Below are 20,911 nucleotides of genomic sequence, written 5' to 3' on the forward strand. Positions count from 1 at the left end.
ATTTAAAAGATGCGTGATCTTGACTGTGCACAGATATATTTCAAAGCTCACTGACCTCAAGTGCTGCTTAGTGTTGTGTAGACCAGCGGTCCCCAAGCTTTTTTGCGCCACGGACTGGTTTATGTCCGACAATATTTTCTGGCCTTTAAAGTGTCGCAGATAAATACAACAAAATAAAACCAGTACTAGTACCCAAAAAAAAGAAGATTTATACATAACACAGGGGGAAAATCCAGGGAAACCGAGTAAATGAAAAATGATTTTTTTTTTAAATGATACAAATCATAAAAAACATAAATTTCACACCCGTGCCTCAACTCTCACAGCCCGTTACCAAACGACTCATGGACTGGTACAGGTTCGTATTTAGGCATATAGTGAAACAATGATGCTGCCAAAGCATAACTGTTTGATAGAAAGTCAAAGAATCTCCAATCTCAATAGTGGAGGTGTTTAGAGTCGGAATAACAGCAGTAGCAATAATCACTGAGATACAATATTTTGTTTTGGACTGACATGACTAATGTATCAGTGAGCTATCCCTACAGCCATGCTGCTAATAAAACCTTTAAATAATTTAGTCTTTGTATGATGTAACCCATTTCTGTCATGTCTTCACAGAATGTGTCCAAGTAGAAACTCAGAACATTATCATTCAAAGGTTCCACTCACAACAGACTGCAAACTGTATATCTTAACAGTCCCACGGACTCACTTAAAAGATTTAAGCCGATTCTTCCCTTATCCTCATCTAATCATATTAAGATTAAACTGTGGAAGCTGCTTCCATATGCTGGCACATTGCTTTTTCTCTCCCTGGGCTTCAGTTATTTAGTCTTTATATAGTTTATATTATATTTATATATTTATAGTCTTGCAGTTATTGCATTCCTGTCTGTGGTGACTGCAAGATACAAGATGAATTCCATTAACACATGTTTGTTTCTCACCTATTCAGTTAAATGTGTTAAATGAATGACTTCATATGAAATATATGTGTATGGTAGCAAAACACTTCCTTTAAGAGATTTCCTCCACTGTTTCATTTTGACTTTTATCCATCACCTTTATTATAGAATTGGATAGATACCGAAAGTATTTAATCAGAAATCATGTATTTTGTTGATTTTTCTCATCTTTGGTTTAATACTCTAACAGAGCTGGAGAAAGACTTGTATTTCAAGGAGGATTAGAGTGAAGCATGGAAATAAGTGGAGACTGACGATGGAGGGGTAACATGAAATGACAGTTTGAGCATGCTGAGCAAAGATTGGGATTTATTTTTGCAGCCTTAATGATGTATGAGAAAATCATAAATCATTATTGCAAAGTGAGTCTAGTTGAAAGCTACTGTCTGTCTGCTGTCTACGGTCTTCCTTCACTTTCTTCTTATTGCCTGGCTTTCCCCTCTAATTTCCCTACACAACCACAAGCACCGCTCACTCTGTCATGACTCCCGGCTACAGTGGCATCTCATTTAAAGGAAGCAGACCAGCCCTTGTATCCATCAGTTACAGCAGAGGGAGGGAAGACGGGGCTGTGAAGGGAGGGAGAAAACGACTATTTAAGGGCTCGGGTTTAAAGCAATGGGAGTCTGACCTAAACACTCCTCACACTTTAAAAGACATTTCCTCCCACTCTTTCTCTCTCACTCTCTCTCGCTCTCTCTCTTTCTCACTCCCTGTCTCCCGCTTTTCACTTACTCCCTCTTTCAGCTGAACCCCAGCCTGAGCTGTGAACTGTGAGGGAGGATAAAGAGCTGGACTGACAGAGCTGCCACCTTGCTGGAGAGGCTGTATGACGGAGCAGTGACACAACAGAGCGAAGCATCATCTTTTTTCTTGGCTTCACTAAATTTGTGAAGACCCGGAGGAGCACCTCATGTTACCCGTGGGGGCTTGTGACAAAAAAAACAGGTAAGAAGATCTATTTATGAATTTCTCTGAGTAAACAATTATTTGAAAGGTCAGTTTTCTCATTTCCTTTTGTTTTTAAGTGAAAGTAGTCAACTTGCACGAGTGACGCATACTACAGAACCAAAAGGCACAATTATTATTTATTGGAAGTGCATTCTTGGTGTATACTGCAACTTCTTCCTCTGTCAGACTCACACAGCAGCCAGTGCTGGGAGCAGCGGTGATGACTGACTGCTGTGGGAGTGAACATGTGGAAGAGTTATCCCAGGCTTTGATCGCCTCCGTAGAATGGCCAGCGCACTTTGTGCCAAAAAGAGACCCTTGCAAAAAATGTTGTCAGGTTGTAGATCAGTACTGGGAGAAAATATAAAAATAACAGCTATGTGTGTGTGTGTGAGTGTGTGTTTCTGCACGGGGCCAAAAAAATGCACAAATATCCCTGTGTCTGGTGAGGTTTGCAGCCTGATGATTCATCATATTACTCTGGGCAATGCAGTTCAGACTTCATCGTGCATCATTTTTCCACCACTGAGATTAAATGAAAGGAAAAATAGGCGATGCTAGTGACGTTGCCAGCATGGGTAAAGAGAAATCAAAAAATTACATCCTTCAACCACTCAGTCCATTAGCTATGCTTAATTGAAATTTAAGTCAAAGTCAGTGGTTTTAACTTCTGTTTCATCCTTTGTGTGGTTTGAATCACCAGTTCCAGTCCACATTCAGCAGAAAGGAATATTTCAGCTGAATGAGATTATAATCATTCAGTTCCTCTGATGTGCAGTTTTATCCCCCTCACCCACGCTACTTCAGCTCATACCTAGAAGGCACATTGTTTCCCATCATATACAGCTATAGCTATTTAGGAGAGTATTTTTTTGTATTTTCTCTGCTATGTGCCGTGTGTCCTGGGATGATTGTGTGCAGCCGAGTGAGAAAGGTGTCCGTGTCAAAGGGACAGCTGGTTTAATAGCCGGAGCTCCCAGAGGGCTCATACGACACTGTTTCCCTCTACATGACTTTGACACACAGAGTCAGGGGTCATAACTCATGCCTCTTTAGTTTATGTAAATTATATTTTGGTTCCTGTTTCTTTTTCTGTCTTTCTTTGTCAAGTTTCAGGATTCATTCGAGCAGCTGAAGGTTAGCTAGAGCAGTGAACTGGGTTTAATGAAAGTCTTTCCTTCTTTTAGGTTAAAAGTCAACAAGTTAATTTATACAACACATCAATAAATCTATGTTTTCTATCACATAACTGCAGGCTCTGTTTCAGGCCTGTGACTGTGTCAGAGTGTGAGACTTTAACACTGTAAATCTCCCACACTGTCTAAAATCAGGTATGTTGCTAATAAGCGGGACCGACACAGATGGTTGTTTCTGTTCGTGCCTGTTCATGGAGGAAATATCTGCTGGTAACATGCACAACAGTAAAATGCCCACGCTTCACTCACTCACAGCAGATTAACTAATTTAAAATGACACATTTAGACACTTGCATAGTATTTCCTCCATTTATTAACATATATAACAAAGCACATATCTGCATTTAAGAGCATGCAAAATCAAAAAAATTACTTTTTAAAAAATGTTTATTTTTGCAGAGACAGAGTAACTGCTACTGAAATTGCTGAAAGTCTGCATTCTAGTCAGGCTCACCTGCAGACACAGTGAAACTGCTTTTTGGTCCCACAGGATAATATCTGCCATGCTGCAGTGGGAAACTTTGTAATCTGCTAATGAGGTGCTGCTATTTCTCTTACTGTATCAGCTACATTAACTACTCTAATTACCTTTCCTGAGATGATTTCCAGCTGTTTCTGATGCTGTCGAGAATCGGGCTTTGTACTTTGTAATGTATGGAAAAAATAGAAATGTTAATATATCACAGATGAACAACTGGATGCACTCGTTTCTTGTTGACCACTGACTGAATCCTGACACAAAGCTGTCAACCACAAATGTTTTCCATACGGACTGTGTCCAGACTTGCTACACATACAATCTGTTAATGGTTGCTTGTGTTTAGCATTAAATCTGCATGCAGTAGCACTTTTGGCTCGCCAAATGTTGAGCTATTATATGGACATAAGACGAGAACCTCATTGCCTTTATTTCAGTTTGACTAGGCAAAACAGATGTGATCAGCCTAGGGCCAACATTCCCAGTTTCTCTTTTCCACGTGGGAAAGTTCCCTTTTAGCTGCCAGCATGGGGAAAGGATACTAAAGCTACGGGAACTGGATTATAGCTTAGTGAACAGGTTATATTTATTTCAATTTTCTCTCTAAATTGTCTTCCCATGTCCCATAGTCAAAGGAGATGTCCTTGGTCAACCCCAGGGCTTCTCTGAATGATGTGTTCTTGGCGTTGTACTGTAAGCACTACCGTTCTCAGTAGTTTAACAAAAACATCAGGTCACACTTATATAAACAAAGTTTCCGCTGGTTTTGAAAAGTTACAAAAAAGAAAAAATGTGCTGGCAGTTATCTTTTTAAAAAGCCTTTGAAGTTATTTCAAGTCTGAAATTTAAAATGTAAAATTTAAGTTAGTGTTAATGTGCACATAATTTACAATTACTGATATATGAGTGCCATGTCAGAGCCTTTTGCACTTTCACAGCTGCCTCATGCAGCTTGCTGCACGTTTTCTGCAATCCTTCCTGGCTAAAAAACTATTTACTATTAGTGCAGTAGAATTTTTTAGAACCATTCCTTCAGTACAAGTAACAATAAAACACAATGAAAACACCTCACAACATGTAAAACTCTATTAGTGGAAAACGGTACATATTTTTAAAAATAAAATACTTTGCAGAAAATTGTGTTTTTTTAGCAATGTTATATGGATTAATAAATATATATAATAACTGCTTTAGAAGCTTTAGGTTGAGCTTATGTTAATAATTTATATTTTGTTTAATCAGCAATCAAAAGGATCCTGGGAGGATCATGTATTTGTAAATAAACACCTGCTAATGAGCTCAAACACAGATTTACAGCTTGATTTTGAAAAAAGTATATTAAAAAAAAAATTTAATGTAAAAAGAAACAAATAAACAGGTTGTTCAAAATTAATTAATAATTATTTTAATTAATTTAATTAATAATTGAGAATATTAATGAAAAATAAAGGTGGTGTATGAGGAACACTGTTCGTTAAACTTTTCTCATAGATGCTAATTTTAAAATGCTAGTGGAGCAAAAACAAGGCGTTTCTTGTTAACGTGCTGATGGAGTTATTAAAAACATTTTCACACTGTATTCTAACTCTTCTATATATTATATATACATATTGGCCAAGCAGTCACTAAGTCATTTCTAATGCTACTTCTATTACCGCATAACCCACTGATGCTAGCTGATCTCAGAGCTTATCTACTATGCTCCCATCAATCTCCCATTAGAGACAGATGGAGGACTATGAACGCACATCAACCAGAAAAAGGTGTTATTTCCCAACTTGACAAGCTCAAGCGATTGATAATGGAAAGAAGACCTTTGCAAAAACTGAGGTGCACTACAGTTTCCTGTGGAATTGGACACAAGCGGAGTTAATCCTGCTTCCAGAGACTATTGCCAACTATAGCTATATGATGGATGAATGCAAACAGGCCAGAAGCTTTAACGACAGAATGTTGTTTGAGATGAAAGGAGAAGGATCACTTTAACTTTGACATTTTAATTGATGTCTGTTTTTAGATCTCGCTACACAAGCACTGCGTGCCTTGCTTGCACCTCTTATTTTAAGAATGTTTTTTCTGCTCTGTGCAACATGGAAAAGTGCACCCAGTTAGAAGAAATGAATCAAAACAATTTATTAATTCAACTAATTAACTTCAATTAGTCTTACAATGAAAAAGGGTTACCAGCCAGTATTTTCTTAAAAATATGTTGAATTCCTCTGCTTATTATTTCAAAAAGTCCATATTGTACAGTTATGTTAGTGACAGTGAGCTACCTGTGGGCATTATCAAGAAGATTCTTTTTTTTTTGCCAGACTGACTGTAAATTACAAGTGATATGTGTTGTAAAGGTTTCAAGAAGTAGATCACAAACACATTGTAAGACCAAGAGTTCAGATTTACAACCTTAATCGTAACCTACCTTTATCCTGCCGCTCACCAGATGTGTGAGAGCCTCGTGAAACTTAAGCTGGGATTTTATATGGGCGTTTAAACAGGTAAGATGAAGAACAGTGAAAATGCTGGCAGGGGGTGTGGGACAGAAGCCAGGTCAGGTCAAAGGTGGTCATGATAAAGGAAAGGAAAGAGGACCGATGAAAAAGCCCTACCTTCAAACCTATATCTCTGAAGTAGCAACATTTTTACAGCCTTTGTATTGCGTGCGACCATTGCGATTTAAAGATAGCCATGCTGCCTGTCATCTAAGTATAACAATAAAAAACAAGGGAAACATTCAGCTATCACTGCAAAAGTTTTCAAACTGTTTTCACTGTTTCAAAAAGTCCTTGACGAAAGCCAACAACTCTTGATTCCTTTACCAGCTTATTCTATTTTATTGGTTCTTCCCAAATATAAAATCTTTGTGCTTCCTCACAGGAAGGTTCAGCACAACCTGTAGAGAGTCCATCATATTTTAAAAGAAATATATTCATATTTTACTCTCAAAGTTAACACGCACATTAACAGTGAACCGCTTGATGTGCAATAACAAGGAACTATAATTTTTCTGAGCTCAGATGACATCTTGAGTCAAGGTAATCCGGTGGTTATATATTTTACTGTTACCCACCTTTAGATTTTTCTACAAAATTGTGAGGCAGATTTTGTTCTTGGTATAGGTCTCAATATTTTTTTTGTGTGTGTTACTGCAAGTAGTTTTATGTATATCTAGGCTTTCTTGTGTTGCTTTAAGAGGATGAGGATCAGCCACAGGTGTTTTGATTTTGTGTCTCAGAGGATAAAATACTTCTTGGTCATAAATATATGAATGTGCAGTCATGGCAACCCTGAGATCCAGCAAAAGCTCAGCTGAAGCTTTTCTGAAGATACTTTCCGTTATGCGATAGCTGATCATTGTGTCAATAAACAGTTTCCAGAAACTCTCGGGAGAACATAAATCCAGGTGCACCACATGTCTTTTTAAGTCCATAACTGCATTTTTGGAAGTAATTTTTCACTGGTTTGCATGTGCAGGTTTGCTACCAATGAAAGAGTCTGGACAAAATCCTCCTGTGCTGCCAGAAATGCAGCTTCTTTATAGAGGTATTGTTTGCTGCCTCCCAGGTGTGCCAGCAGACAAGCGTGTGAACCTGAGGGCCTATCTGGATGACTTGATTTGCTGGCTATTTGTGGATGCAATGATTATTGACTGATGAGTGAAGGAATTTAAAATCTAAAGCCTGCAAATGCAGTTAAGCAACAATAACACAGCTTTGAACTATCATAAAACTCCACGAAGGAAGAATTTTTTACAGTAATGAGGAAGAGTCGGCCACTGTGGGCTATTATTGATTTTCAGTATCTCGTGTGAACTTAGATCATTTGGAAACTCATCACTGAGTAATCCAAGAGGGCTTTCCCACGCTGAGGAAGAAGCTTGTCATTTTACTCCCATAAATTATAGTGCTGTTGGTGTCCAGATACCTAATTTTATGTGGACACTAGAGAATTGGGATTATAATTTTTTGAGTAAAACAGCAGATTTTTTACATTTACACAAACACCGTGAAGCAAGTTGATTTACCAGGACACCTGCGGATTATTTGATAATAGGGTTTTTTTTTAAAGCAGGGCTTTAATAAAATATTATGCAAACTATGTACAAGATTATCAAAAATGATCAAAAACTACATTTATTGGATATTTATTTTTGACTGTTTAACACCAGCAAAGCAAAAACGATGAAAAAACTGTCCAAAAAATAACTGCGTCATATCCTAAATGTTCATGTTGCACTGATTTCCATCTCTCAAGCTTCTGTCTTTCTCTAAACAAGACAAAACTAGTCACATGTAGTCAACTTACACCAAATCACCAAACCCTATTCGCATGTACAGTTGATAGTTATGAAAGACAGGCATTATGAAAAACTGTTTTAAAAGACTTTGTGAGGCATTGAATGTTGTGGATGGCTTTCAATTCGTTAACATTTCATCTCAGTTGCTGGTTTGTTGTAATTAGAGCAGGTATAACACGGTTCTTCAGATGTTTTCTCATATATTTATTAATTGTGCTACAAAGCATTAAATACTAAATTGCTGTAACAATGTATCTGTCTGTCTTTCCAGAACATTCACCGTTAACCAGGATTGAGCTTTTGTCTGAGGTTTGCACGGATATTTATTTCACTAATAAAGCGCTACACATCTAACATGGGTACACAAGGCCTTCTGGGCTGCGTTCTCCTAATCACTTGCCTCACCTTATCAAATGCTGGGCTTGTGAAAAAAATCCTACGGCATCGACGACAGACTTTGGCATCCCCTGAAGATCAAAACATAACCCTCCCGAGAGCAGATCATCCTTTGGTTTTCAACCACGTCTATAACATTAATGTTCCTGGAAGTTCCTTGTGCTCAGTGGACCTAGACACTACAGAAAGTACGCACCTTCATCCCAAAGATGCACCAGTCTCCTCAGGCCATCACATGACCGAGTACACGCTCGACGGGGAGAACCAGATTGTCTTCACTCACCGCATCAACATACCTCGGCAGGCCTGCGGTTGCACCGACCACTTGCCCGGTCTAAAAGCCCTCATGAGCCGGCTTGAGATGCTTGAGGGAGAAGTTTCAGCTTTGAGGGATCAGTGCCACAGTGAAGGGGCCTGCTGCAGTGCTCAGGTCAAAGGTAGGTCTAATTTTTCCATCACGCTGTGTCAGTCACATTTGCCCGTTAGAGCCAGCAAAGTAAAACAATCCTTTATTTATCAGACCCTGCAATGAAAAGTGCTTTGTAACCCCACAAGTCTCGTTCATGAGTCACATCTGTTCCCTTCATCTGCTGAGAGCTCTTTGGAATTTAACGTGGGGGTGTAATTTTAGCTGTACAGTAGAGGACACCAGCTCATCTATTAACTTTGCATGTTTTTTGGTTATTTTTTGGATCAGTAAGGGATTACATAAAGTTTTGTCAGTACCAATGAAAGCAAGAAAACAGTAGCTGCTAAAATAAGCCGGAATAGTTTGGCATTTTAGGAAATACACATTCGCTTATGCATCTGTTGGCTCTTCATAGCATACAGAAAAGTCTTTCTTCACTGCCAACTCTCAACAAGAAAGTCAAAAAAGCATGCTTTCTCCAAATGTCAAGCTGACTGCATTTGTCATTGTTATGCTGCATTTTTTTTAAAGGTGAAGTGGGAACAAAACCTTACTGTAATGGTCATGGAAACTTCAGCGCTGAAACCTGTGGCTGCATATGTGAGCCTGGCTGGAAGGGACCCAACTGCACCGAACCCGAGTGCCCAAAGAACTGCCGGGACCGAGGCCACTGTGTGGATGGAAAGTGCAAGTGCTTTAAAGGCTTCGCTGGAGAAGACTGCTCATTTGAGGCCTGCTCTGTGGACTGCAGCGTGCACGGCCAGTGCGTGGGTGGCGTTTGCGTCTGTACGGATGGTTTCTTTGGCGAAGATTGTTCTCAGAGCAAGTGCCTCAATAACTGCCTAGGCCGTGGGCGCTGTGATGACGGAGACTGTGTGTGTGATGAACCGTGGACTGGCTTTGACTGCTCTGAGCTTATCTGCCCCAAAGACTGCTACGACCGTGGACGCTGTCTGAATGGAACTTGCTACTGCGATGAAGGATTTGCCGGTGAAGACTGTGGAGAGCGCATCTGTCCGAACAACTGCCGTGGTAATGGTTTCTGTGTCGATGGCCAGTGCGTCTGCACAGCTGGCTACAGTGGAGAAGACTGCAGTCAGCTCACCTGCCTGAATGACTGTAACGGTAGAGGAACCTGCTTCAGTGGGATGTGCATCTGTGACACAGGGTATCAGGGTGAAGATTGTAGCCAGTTGGCATGTCTGAACAACTGTAACAACAGAGGCCAGTGCATAAATGGACAGTGTGCGTGTGATGTTGGCTTCCAGGGAGACGATTGCTCCGAGCTGTCCTGTCCAAACAGCTGCTTGCACAGGGGGCGCTGTCTCAATGGTCAATGCGTATGCGAGGAAGGCTTCGCTGGTGAGGACTGCAGCATCCGCACATGCCCTTCAAACTGCTACGGCCGTGGAGAGTGCTCCGAGGGGCGTTGTTTATGCCACGCAGGCTTCACTGGTGAGGACTGCAGTGAATTGAGCTGCCCCAACAACTGTAGGAACCATGGCCGGTGCATCAATGGTCAGTGTGTCTGTGACGAAGGGTTTGCAGGAGAAGACTGCAGTCAGAGAGCTTGTCCCAACGACTGCCTGACCCGCGGTTACTGTGTTGACGGAGAGTGCATTTGTCATGAAGGCTATTCGGGAGACGATTGCTCCGTGCTCACCTGTCCAGATAACTGCAACAACAGGGGGCGTTGTGTCGACGGAAGATGCATGTGTGAGATCGGATATGAAGGAGAAAGCTGTGCAATGATGAGCTGCATCAACAACTGCCAGGACAAAGGGCACTGCGTGAACGGTCAGTGTGTCTGCGATGAGGGATACATCGGAGAAGACTGCTCACAAGGTAAGAGTCTCTAGACAAAAAAAAGGATTTGACAGTTCACAATTTTAGAAAGTTTCCATGTGTTAACTAAGTGCACCATAAAAGCAAATGCAGAGTGATGTAATTTCCTTCCGTTCTCAAAATTCACTCACCACTCTTCTTGAAAGAAACTATTCTGGTGAATATAAAAGAGGGTTTCGGTTTTTGTGCTGCCCTTGTCTGTACTCGGTTTGTGCTTTTTTGGCAGTTCTTCACCAGATGTGTGTCTGGAGTTTGCATTAGCTCTACGTGGTTGATATTCACTGACTTGAGGGCCTGAGAAAATGTCTAATACAACACCCTCAGCTGTTTTTTTTTCTTGATTTTTTCCAGTATCTCCTCCAAAGGACCTAACTGTTGGGGAGGTCACCAGTGAGACTGTCGGCCTGTCCTGGAACAATGAGATGCTGGTCACAGAGTACCTCGTCACATATGTGCCCACAATTCCTGGCGGTCTTCTCCAAGAGTTCACTGTGTCTGGAGACAAAACCGCTGCAACTGTTAAAGAGCTTGAGCCTGGTCTTGAGTATCTGATTAATGTCTACGCTGTTCTGAGTAACAAAAGGAGCATCCCTGTGAGTGCACGGGTGGCCACAGGTATGCCATATTTGTTTCTGTGTTCACTTGCTGTGAATATGGTTAGAAAAAGATACTAGACATTTATTAATTCTCTCTCTGTCCCCCCTAGACCTTCCGCAGCCAGAAGGGCTAAGATTCAAATCAGTAAGAGAGACCTCAGTCGAGGTCATTTGGGACGAGCTGGACATCCCCTTTGATGGCTGGGAGATCTATTTCCGCAACATGGTGAGTCTCCCCATCTCTGCTGAGGACTTGCCTGCATTTTATTAACCATCAGGGGAAAAGTCAGAGGTGATAAGCTACGACAGCTTATTGAAAGTCTCAGCAATACAAGGATTTATTTTAGTGGTAACCATTAAATTTGCTTTGACATATGGAAAAGTGAGGGATGTTATAGAACTGTGGCTAAAACTGCTGCTGAGATACCAAGGCAAAATCCAACCAACTCTTCGAAAAGGAATGAATGTGTCAGCTGATAAGTCCTTTTAATATTCTGTAGCCTTAAAATGTGTTGTCCTTTTCTGACCTTCAAGCTCCTGCTCCTGCCTTTTTGTGCCTTGCATGAAGAAATATAATGCCTGCGGTACACTAAACATAGCATAACCTAAACGGTAATGAAAATGCTAAAACAGAGACACCATGTTTTAATGCCAAAAGCTGATTTTCTCACAGCAGTCAAGTTTAACGTAAATTTTCTACTTTAACTTGATTTGCATATTATGTAACTTTTACAGAAAGAAGAAAATGGAAAAGTTTCAAGCACCCTTCCACCCTCTCAGAACCAATTCTTCCAATCAGGGCTTGGACCAGGACAGGAGTATGAAGTCTCCATCAACATCATCAAGAACAACACCAGAGGACCCCAAACAACCCAAACATTCACTACCAGTGAGTTTCCTGCACACAGAATATTTACAGTCATGCAGTTTATGGCTGCCTATCATCAACTCTCGACCATAATCATCACATTAGAGTCAGAGAAGATTTTAATTTTCCTGCACTATGTGGCAGCTATTAGTACTTTTGCACTTTGACTGTGTCTGCAATGTGAGCTAGAGTGAAGAAAGAAAAGAAGAACTACAAGAAGAAATCCCAGGTGGCTCTCCATAGTCCATCTAACAGATTCAGGGTAAAGAGTAATAACTCAAACTAATTGAAGCTGAGCATAGCATATCCATGTCATAGTTGTTTTTTTCTCCTCTTCCAATAAATCTTTTGCTCTTAGCTCTCGTCCTTGTCTCGTTGAAACTTTTATTGCCGAGTTACTCCATACATTAAGTTATGAAATGGTTCCAGTTCCTTACGCCATCAATATGGCACGTCAAGCCAGACAACTTCCTTTGAGCATGGAAAAATCATTTAGTTAACAGGACTGTGTTGATGGACTCTCTGGGTATCACACCGTTTTGTTTCTGATGTCATTTATTTGTATAGGCTGAAAGTCGACACAGAGGAATGATAGAAGCGAGGTTAAACTTTTCATACCCTTGTACCCCCAGTGGTCCTTTTTTAGCATGGATCCAAAATATGGAGGAAAAATGTCTCCTCCACATGTTAACACAGGAGATTTGTCAGGTAGTGACATGACGTCAGACTTAAAGGGAATCACATTATGTTTCATAATGACTTTTCCTGTTGTGGTGGTTGATATCCAAGTTGAGTTATGCAAGATGTATTTTATGTTTAAACACGTACAAACAAAACAACGATTAATATCTCTTTATCCAGGTTTTCTTTGTGAATTTGTATTGTGTATTTTTAGATAATGAATTACACATACAGAGACTGATTAAATCTTTGTTAGAGACATTTCTCTTCTTATTGACACCAAAGGTAGACATAACTTTTTGGAAAGGTACTTTTTAGCTTGCAAGATGACACTAGAAGAGATGGACATAGCTTGCGGTGCCATGAATTGGTATTGATGTTACCGATTTGGTGCTGTTTTTTTAGCCAAACATGAACATATTTGAAACCCTAAGCAGTTGCTTGGTTAGCAAGCTACATGTATTAGCATCTTCTATGACTTTATGATGCCGAAATACCTTTAATCTTCAGGATAACCAAAGTGGAAACCAGCAGTGATACTTAATATTTTTGCACTGACAGTGCTAACTTGCTGATTTTTAGCAAAAGTGTTCACCATACTCAACAGCTTAGGTTAGCATGATTAGCAAAATTAGCTAAATAGAGCCAAATATACAGCTTACATTGATTACAAATAAGTTATTATGTTTGAATATTAAGCTAGAAAAAAAGAACCCCTGGATGCATCAGTTTCTAGGACAATTACCACTCTTCACATTTTTTGTCTTTCAGTGAATCAGTACCTCTGTTGTGGTTAGATGACATCACGTTTCTTCATGCATCTTTTCTCCCCTCTAAGGCTACGTTCACACTGCAGGCGAAAGCGCATCAAATCCGATTTTTTGACCCTATGCGACCCATATCCGATCATGCTATGACAGTGTGAACGGCGCAAATCCGATATTTTCAAATCCGATCTGGGTCACTTTCGTATGTGGTACTGAATCCGATACATATCCGATGTTTTAGAAAGCGACTGCTGTTTGAACGGTCAAGTCGCATTAAATCCGCCTTTTACGTCACCGACACAAGACTGAAGCCAATTATCAGCGCCAGAGAAGCGCCCGAGAAGACATCGCGAACGCTTCCTGGCCATCCAGTGTAGATGTCAGTGAAACTGTTGGGAAGACAACGTAAACATTTTATTTGTACTGTATAATCTGCAGATTCTGACAGAAATCTGCAGCTATCCTTTGAAGCACCGCTCCTCTCTTAAACAGCAATAAGGATCATTATTAGGTTATTTACATTATTATGTAAATCCCACAAATGAAAACAGTCCAGTAGCAACATGACAAAACTTGTTCCAGGCAGACCTGTGTATATGAACTGTCCTCTGACGCATTTACATTATTATGTAAATAACAAAATAACTTAAAGCAAAAATTGGGAAACGTAAAGTCCGAAGTCTTTATATTAACGGCCATCAGTCAAACAATACTGTTTGTTCTTGGTCTAAACAGAGCGCGTTGTGTGTGACATCTTCTTTTGCGCATGCGGGCCGCTTTGAGCGTTCACACTAGAGCGCGTTTGCTGTCGCATTTTATTTGTAGTGTGAACGAGGAGACAAAAAAATCGGATTTGATCAAAAAATCGGAATTGAGCATTAAGACCTGCAGTGTGAACGTAGCCTATATCTCATCCAACTTTCCTTCTCTTACCAAATTGCCCAATCTAGAGATTGATAGCCCTCAGCAGGTGGAGGTGAAGGATATTACGGACTCCTCGGCTCTGATCAGCTGGTCTCAGCCAGTGGCTCCCATGGATGGAATCACCATGTTTTACATGCCCAGCTCTGACCCTTCAGATGAAAATCGTGTGGATATATCCCCCCCAGACAAGCAGTATAGCATTGATGGTCTGAGGCCAGACACCGAGTACACAGTGTCGCTCATTTCCAGGAGTGGAGACATCACCAGTGACCCTGTCACTGCCACATTCACTACAGGTTGTCTTGTGATAATAACTGTATTTTCTGTTTTGGTTCACTGTATTGTTATATTTTGAGACTTCTATGCATTTGTACACTACAAACTAGAGCAGTCTAATGTTGTATTAGTATGTATTTAAGGTTATTGTATGATTGTAGGTCAACAAGTGTCAAGTCATTACATAATTAATGAAAGAAACTCTGTTTATGTAAGCACTGGATGCCCCCACGAACCTTCAGACTGTGTCCCAGACAGACAACAGCATCACCCTGGAGTGGACCAACAGTGAAGCTGATATTAGCAGCTATCGGGTAAAATACAGTCCCATCTCTGGGGAAATTCATGGTGAGGAAGTGTTCAAGCGAGGACCAGGCGATAGCACACAGGCTACCATCACCAGTAAGTATCACATGGATTAATACAAATTAAGCTTGACCACACACATGCAATATCCAGAATTGCATTTGTCACCCAACATGGATATTTAGCTTCCGTCTTTCTGCACCGCAGGGCTAAAGCCAGGTACAGAGTACGGGATTGGAGTGACTGCTGTGAAGAATGAGAGAGAAAGCCTCCCAGCTACCACAAACGCAGCAACTGGTGAGAGACACTGCTGAACAGCTGTCCAAACACTCCTCCTTCACACCGCTTCATAAACACACAGACAGATAGGATGTGTTGATACAAATTGAGTGGTGAAATGACACTAATGAGCTGTTTATCTACCTCATTTTTCTGTCAGACCTCGATCCTCCCAGAGATTTTGAGGAAATTGAATCCACAGAGACGTCTCTCAGCGTCAAGTGGCAGAAACCTCAGGCCAAAATCAGTGGATACACACTGGCGTACATCTCCAGAGACGGTCAGGTTGGGGAGGTGGGGTTCCCAGCTGCAACGACTACCTATCATTTGCCCAATCTGACTCCTGGGATGAGCTACACCCTTACCTTGACTGCAGAGAGGGGGCACAAAAGGAGCACACCCGTCTCCCTGTCTACATCCACAGGTGGGTAGGGAACCATTTTTCCACAGTTTAAATGAATAGAATGAATAAGAACGCATGCATTTTTAGTTAAAGGCTCTGTTACGTTCTTCAGGATTTCTTCGAGGAGCTAAAGTTAAAAGGATCTACAGGCAGGTTCAGCTGTTGGAGTTCAGGGGTGTCAGCATCATTAATTCTCTTTTATCTTACTGTTCATTGGACAACCTGAGATTGTTGCTCTCCACTGTAAAAAGATCCATCTCCTATTCTTTTTTTAAAATTAATTAAGATTGGTTTATAGTAACAGCTGCGTTTTTTGCATATATAATGCTAATCGCAGCTTTGTAACCAAGGCAACCAGGACTGAAAGCTTGAAAATGATCATTTGTGTACATGTTTAGAAATACAAGTAGAGATTTGCTGGCTGGAAATAAATCTGCTCCCGACCAGCACCAAGAAACTATTATTTCATCTGTTACTAAACGATGCTTTCTCGATTTTCTTGTTTTCCTTGTAGCCTCTTTCACATTTTATTTAGCTGACTCAGATGACCGTGAGCTAGCGACTCCTACAGGCTTGGAGGACAATGTCATTAGCTTTGTGTATCTAGACCCCTCCGAGTCCCAGTTTTCTGGGACCGAGCCTGAGGATGAGCCTGGAGTGCTGACTGTCTCAAGTGTCACGTCTGATGGATTTGATCTGTCATGGAAACTAAAGGCTCGTGGTGTCTATGATAGTTTTGCACTAGAATATAAAGACACTCAGCGATTGTGGGACATGAGAGAGGTTCAACTTCCTGGAGATGCCCATGGCTCTAGAATCCATGGCCTGACGGCATCGACAGAATATCTAATAAAACTTTATGGAATAACAGGTAGCCAACGAGCTGCGCTACTTGAAGCTGTTGCAATCACAGGTATAAGTCTCTCTTTTAGGGTTTTTCAGCTTCTTCCTTCAGTGGAAGCTTTTGATTAGAGGCCAGACTGATATGGCTTGCATGCTGGATTCTTTGTTCCCAGATTTCACAAGACTTTTTTTTCCACTGAAACCATCATCTGCATAACCTTTGGCATGAGTCCATTTGAACCTAACAAATGTCTCTGTTTTTACAAAAACCCATCTCGTTTGATTCTTTGGTTCCCAAAGTTCAAATGCAAGAAGAAATCCACAGTGGCATCAGTGTCTAGCCTGGATTATTAAAGCTATCAAGCACACTGGTTTTCTACTGAGCTGGTTGTCCCAGTTTCTTCTTGTACCTGAGCTTTTAAATTAAAGCCTTGTCCCATCATTAACCCCGTTTAGAGAGATGAGTGATTCTCTAATAGCAAATTAAACTAGGTCGCCTGCATGTCTCATGACTAAGACTCCTGAGTTGTGTTTTACAAAAGCCGAAAGAACGTGGCTGTGCATGGCTTCAACTTAATTTGAAGACAACTGTATACTTTCACACCAGTGGACTATGCAGAGTCTTCAGAAAGTTAATGACCCTGCTTCAGGTGTCATTAATGCCTTAGCAATGGCTTGATGATTTAGCCGTCATAATATATCCATGATTCAGGTAGAATAAGGACAGCATTTTGTGCAGAATTATTATATTTTTATGTTAACCCATTGTTTTTCTTCACATGATCTTTTTACAGTTTCCAGCAGAGCCAATAAGAAATTCATTCTTTAACCTTCTTTTATTCACTTAGCACCCAAGCCCACATCTCCAGATGTGCTTACGCTGAGTATCAAAGATGCCTCAACGCTCCCACAGTCTGTTCTGGATAATGAAGCTGTTCAAAACCCAGACATCCTCGATACTCTAAATAATGAAGTAACTTCCACTTCTGATTCTGGCGGGATAAGCTCCGGTGCCGAGCCTGACAGCTCAGGCTTGGACCTACTCGGGGATCTCACAGTCAGTGTTACCGCCACTAGTGTAAAGCTGGCATGGTCCGCGCCCGATGAGGCGTTCGATAGCTTTTTGGTGGAGCTTACTGCTCCGTCAGCAACAACGCAACCTCGTGTGACCACGGTACCAGGAAATATGAGGAAGGCTGAAATAGAAGGGTTGTCCCCTGCTACACACTATGATATTACATTGCAAGGGCTGGTGGAAGGGGAGCGATCTTTACCTCTCAGAGTTTTTGCTACTACAGGTACATGGAACAAATATTTCATATTGTAGCCCTTCATCTCAATCCATCATCATATCTTTTATCTCCTATGTCTGAACATTTCAGAATGGTTCAATCATTTCTTTTTCCACAGATACTTCATGTTTTATTGTAAAAGATAATCCTCATTGATCTAATCTTGTCTTTTGCTGAACTTTTAAATCCTCACAACAAAGTATTAGGTCCACAAAAAATCTGAGATTTTGAGATTTAATGTGCATTTAACAAAGAGACTTCTAATTTTGAAAGTTGTTTTTAGTTGAACTTAAACAAACAATATAAAAGTGATGTCAAATGAAGTTCTAACATGTTGTTGGTAGAATTTGTTAAAAGTTAGAATACTTCAAATTATATTAAGAATATGTTATTTAATTCTGATAATGAACTCAAAATTAAATATTAGTATTCAATTTTGACTCTAATGTCAAATATATTGTAAATATACAGTATACTGCAATATATCAAATACACAACATTCAATACTTTAATATCAAACATTTTAATTAAGAGTGTAAAACTTTTTTGAAAAATTATTTTGTGATTAAAATGATTAGAGTTTAATATTGTTCAATATTTAGGAATTTTATTTTATTTTTTTTTATTTTATTTCACAAGTCCCTCAAAGGACTCTTACGATACTAAAAGTTTGATGCTTTGTGTTTTTATTACAACATGATGATGTCAGCCTGTGATGTTCATATGATATATTACTTGATATGGCTTCTTGAAATATTTTAACTTTGTCCTTGGGTGCTAATAGTAAAGGTCAAGGTCAAATGCTTAGCCAATCTAGGTACTAGTTTTAAGCCAATCCTTAAAAAATTCAGCATAATATTAAGTTTTTACTGATTTTTTTTTTTTTATATATGGCATGACCTTGACCTTCACCAAAAATGTGCTTAAGCTATTATTGGTATCCACCATTTGACAAAATTTCAAAATAATATCTTGATAACTGTTGATGTTAGACTTGTCATGAATCGCTGTGCGGCAGGCAGGAGTTGGACCCAAAGTGCAGGACTCACAGACTCAGGGAGGTGAACTCAAAACTCAGCTTTATTTGCTGGCAGGGAAAAAACATACAAACTAATCTAAACTGGGAACTTGGAAAACTCACAGAGAGACACACAGGGAGATCCACACAGCATGAGGGACGACGCGACACTGACTCAGAGAAACACAGGGTTTAAATACACTGGGAAGTAACGAGGGGAATGAGACACAGAAGGAGGGCACAGCTGGGAGAAATCAGGACTGACGAGACAAGCAAAGCAGGACGCATTCACATGAGACACGGACCATCAAAGTAAAACAGGAAGTATCACACAGAGACGCGAACTTGACACAGTGGAGACAGCAACTAAGAAATACAGAGACATAAACCATAAGGCAGAGGTCTAAGAACCAAAACACACAGGGAAATACTCAGCTGGGAACACAAGAGACTAGACTAGAGAGAGTAACAAAAAACCAACCATGAGAACATAATGCACAATGCAGAGTGACAGAAAACAAGAAACTCAAACATGCAAAGACACACAATTACACAGAACAGAGGGGACACAGAGAGACATGAAGGGCAAGGGATCAAAACTAGAAGCCATAGAATAAATCACACACAAGTACAATAATACAAAAATCACAAAGAACTAAAAACGCTGGGTCAGGAGACCCAGGACCGTGACAAGACTGCTAACTAACAAACAGGCAGACAGACAAAAGACAAGCAAACAGAACCAATTACACATTTTCCGCCCTTCGGTGGGACAAGAAGATGGGGAGAATTTAACCCTCCAGTTTTGTGCACCCCACCCCCCTTACTTTAGTGTTCCTGGTCAAAATTGAGCGGTCTGTTTTAAATTAACACAAACATTTTTCACCACGAAATTCAGTTGAGTGGGCCCTACAGTTGGTTGTTCAGTAGGTCATTCAGCCAATGGGGGGGGAGGTTGAGTGTATTCCCATTCATTTGCTATGGCACCACAGATGTAACAAGGATGATTAAAACACTCAAAATTCAATGAAAGAGGTGATCATCACTTTTATGTGTTCAAGTGTTTGCAATTTTATCTCAAAATCTGAGATTTTTCCCCCACTGTGCTCCTCATACTCCTGATGTACTTTATTTTTTTCGCCTTAAAATGAAATGCATAATCCATCTTCCTGTCCAGCTGACCCCAGTCTGATATGTCTATCTACCAGAGATGCTGACGCCAATGGTGGTGAACCTCACCATCTCTGACATAACATGGGATGGCTTCACTGCATCCTGGAGCCCCACGAGTGGGGACTTTGACAGCTTTGTGATTGAGGTAACAAACCTGGAGAATTTTGCAGAGAGCCAGAACCTCACTCTGTCCGGAGACGCTTTGAGCCTGGGTATCTCTGGGCTGAATCCCAACACCAGCTACATGGTTGGCCTGTATGGGATGTATCAGGGCTCCTTCCTTGAACCTGTGTACAGTGAAGCCACCACAGGTACCTGCAACTTGCAGCGTTGCAGCCTTTTGTCCTCTAAACTGTCCTTCTTTTCCATGAATAATTTCTACTAAAGTCAACATCTGTGAAGCATACACATAAATAGCTCTGTTGTCTCACTCTCAATGGAGCATCTTCACCTCGCAGCATGAAACAAGAACATCATGATAATAACGCAATTGTTGTTTATGGCCTCAATGTCCAACACCCTGGACACAGTGCACTTTACTGCTTCATCTTAACCAACATGCCGTTTACCATTCCTCACCCTCCAGCCACTGATTCTGTCTAGCTGAGAGAGGGCAGGGTGATGCGTACATGTGCCTCATCACTGACCCAAACCCCTTGACTTACCTCCGACTGATCCCCTTATCCCAAAGTGCATGAAGCCCCCCTCTGCCATCCCTGCATCGTGGTCCGGTCTGGCGCTGATGTGCTGCAATGATTGCAAAAGCAAACCAATAACTCTCAGCCTACCCCGCCAGTCATACAGCAACAGTGCGATAATCTCATATCATCTCATCAGCCCTCATTCAGCGTATAATTGATTAACCATGACCCATCATTTGCCCGTCGATGTGCAAGTGCTCACAGTATGCGTGAGTATCCATGTCATCTTTCAGTTTGTGTGAAT

General features: G+C 40.7%; 1 protein-coding gene across 4 annotated transcripts in view; it reads left to right on the forward strand.

The window, feature by feature from the left end:
• tnca (tenascin Ca) overlaps nucleotides 1-20,911 on the forward strand; it is a 57,386-nt gene that overhangs the window by 19,514 nt on the left and 16,961 nt on the right. For 2 of the 4 annotated variants that reach the window (XM_026173188.1, XM_026173189.1), the window contains exons 2-12: nucleotides 1,716-1,916; nucleotides 8,162-8,723; nucleotides 9,227-10,540; nucleotides 10,892-11,155; nucleotides 11,247-11,362; nucleotides 11,872-12,025; nucleotides 14,403-14,672; nucleotides 14,869-15,054; nucleotides 15,166-15,255; nucleotides 15,398-15,661; nucleotides 20,002-20,277. In XM_026173188.1, coding sequence (XP_026028973.1) covers nucleotides 8,246-8,723; nucleotides 9,227-10,540; nucleotides 10,892-11,155; nucleotides 11,247-11,362; nucleotides 11,872-12,025; nucleotides 14,403-14,672; nucleotides 14,869-15,054; nucleotides 15,166-15,255; nucleotides 15,398-15,661; nucleotides 20,002-20,277 — 3,412 coding nt within the window. In that variant the 5' untranslated portion in view covers nucleotides 1,716-1,916; nucleotides 8,162-8,245. Of the gene's footprint in view, nucleotides 1-1,715; nucleotides 1,917-8,161; nucleotides 8,724-9,226; nucleotides 10,541-10,891; nucleotides 11,156-11,246; nucleotides 11,363-11,871; nucleotides 12,026-14,402; nucleotides 14,673-14,868; nucleotides 15,055-15,165; nucleotides 15,256-15,397; nucleotides 15,662-16,154; nucleotides 16,554-17,331; nucleotides 17,782-20,001; nucleotides 20,278-20,911 lie in introns of all 4 variants that reach the window. The other 2 variants (XM_026173187.1, XM_026173190.1) reach the window with 2 other exon arrangements.

Source organism: Astatotilapia calliptera, chromosome 7, assembly GCF_900246225.1.
Source record: "Astatotilapia calliptera chromosome 7, fAstCal1.2, whole genome shotgun sequence".
Classification (NCBI taxonomy): domain Eukaryota; kingdom Metazoa; phylum Chordata; class Actinopteri; order Cichliformes; family Cichlidae; genus Astatotilapia; species Astatotilapia calliptera.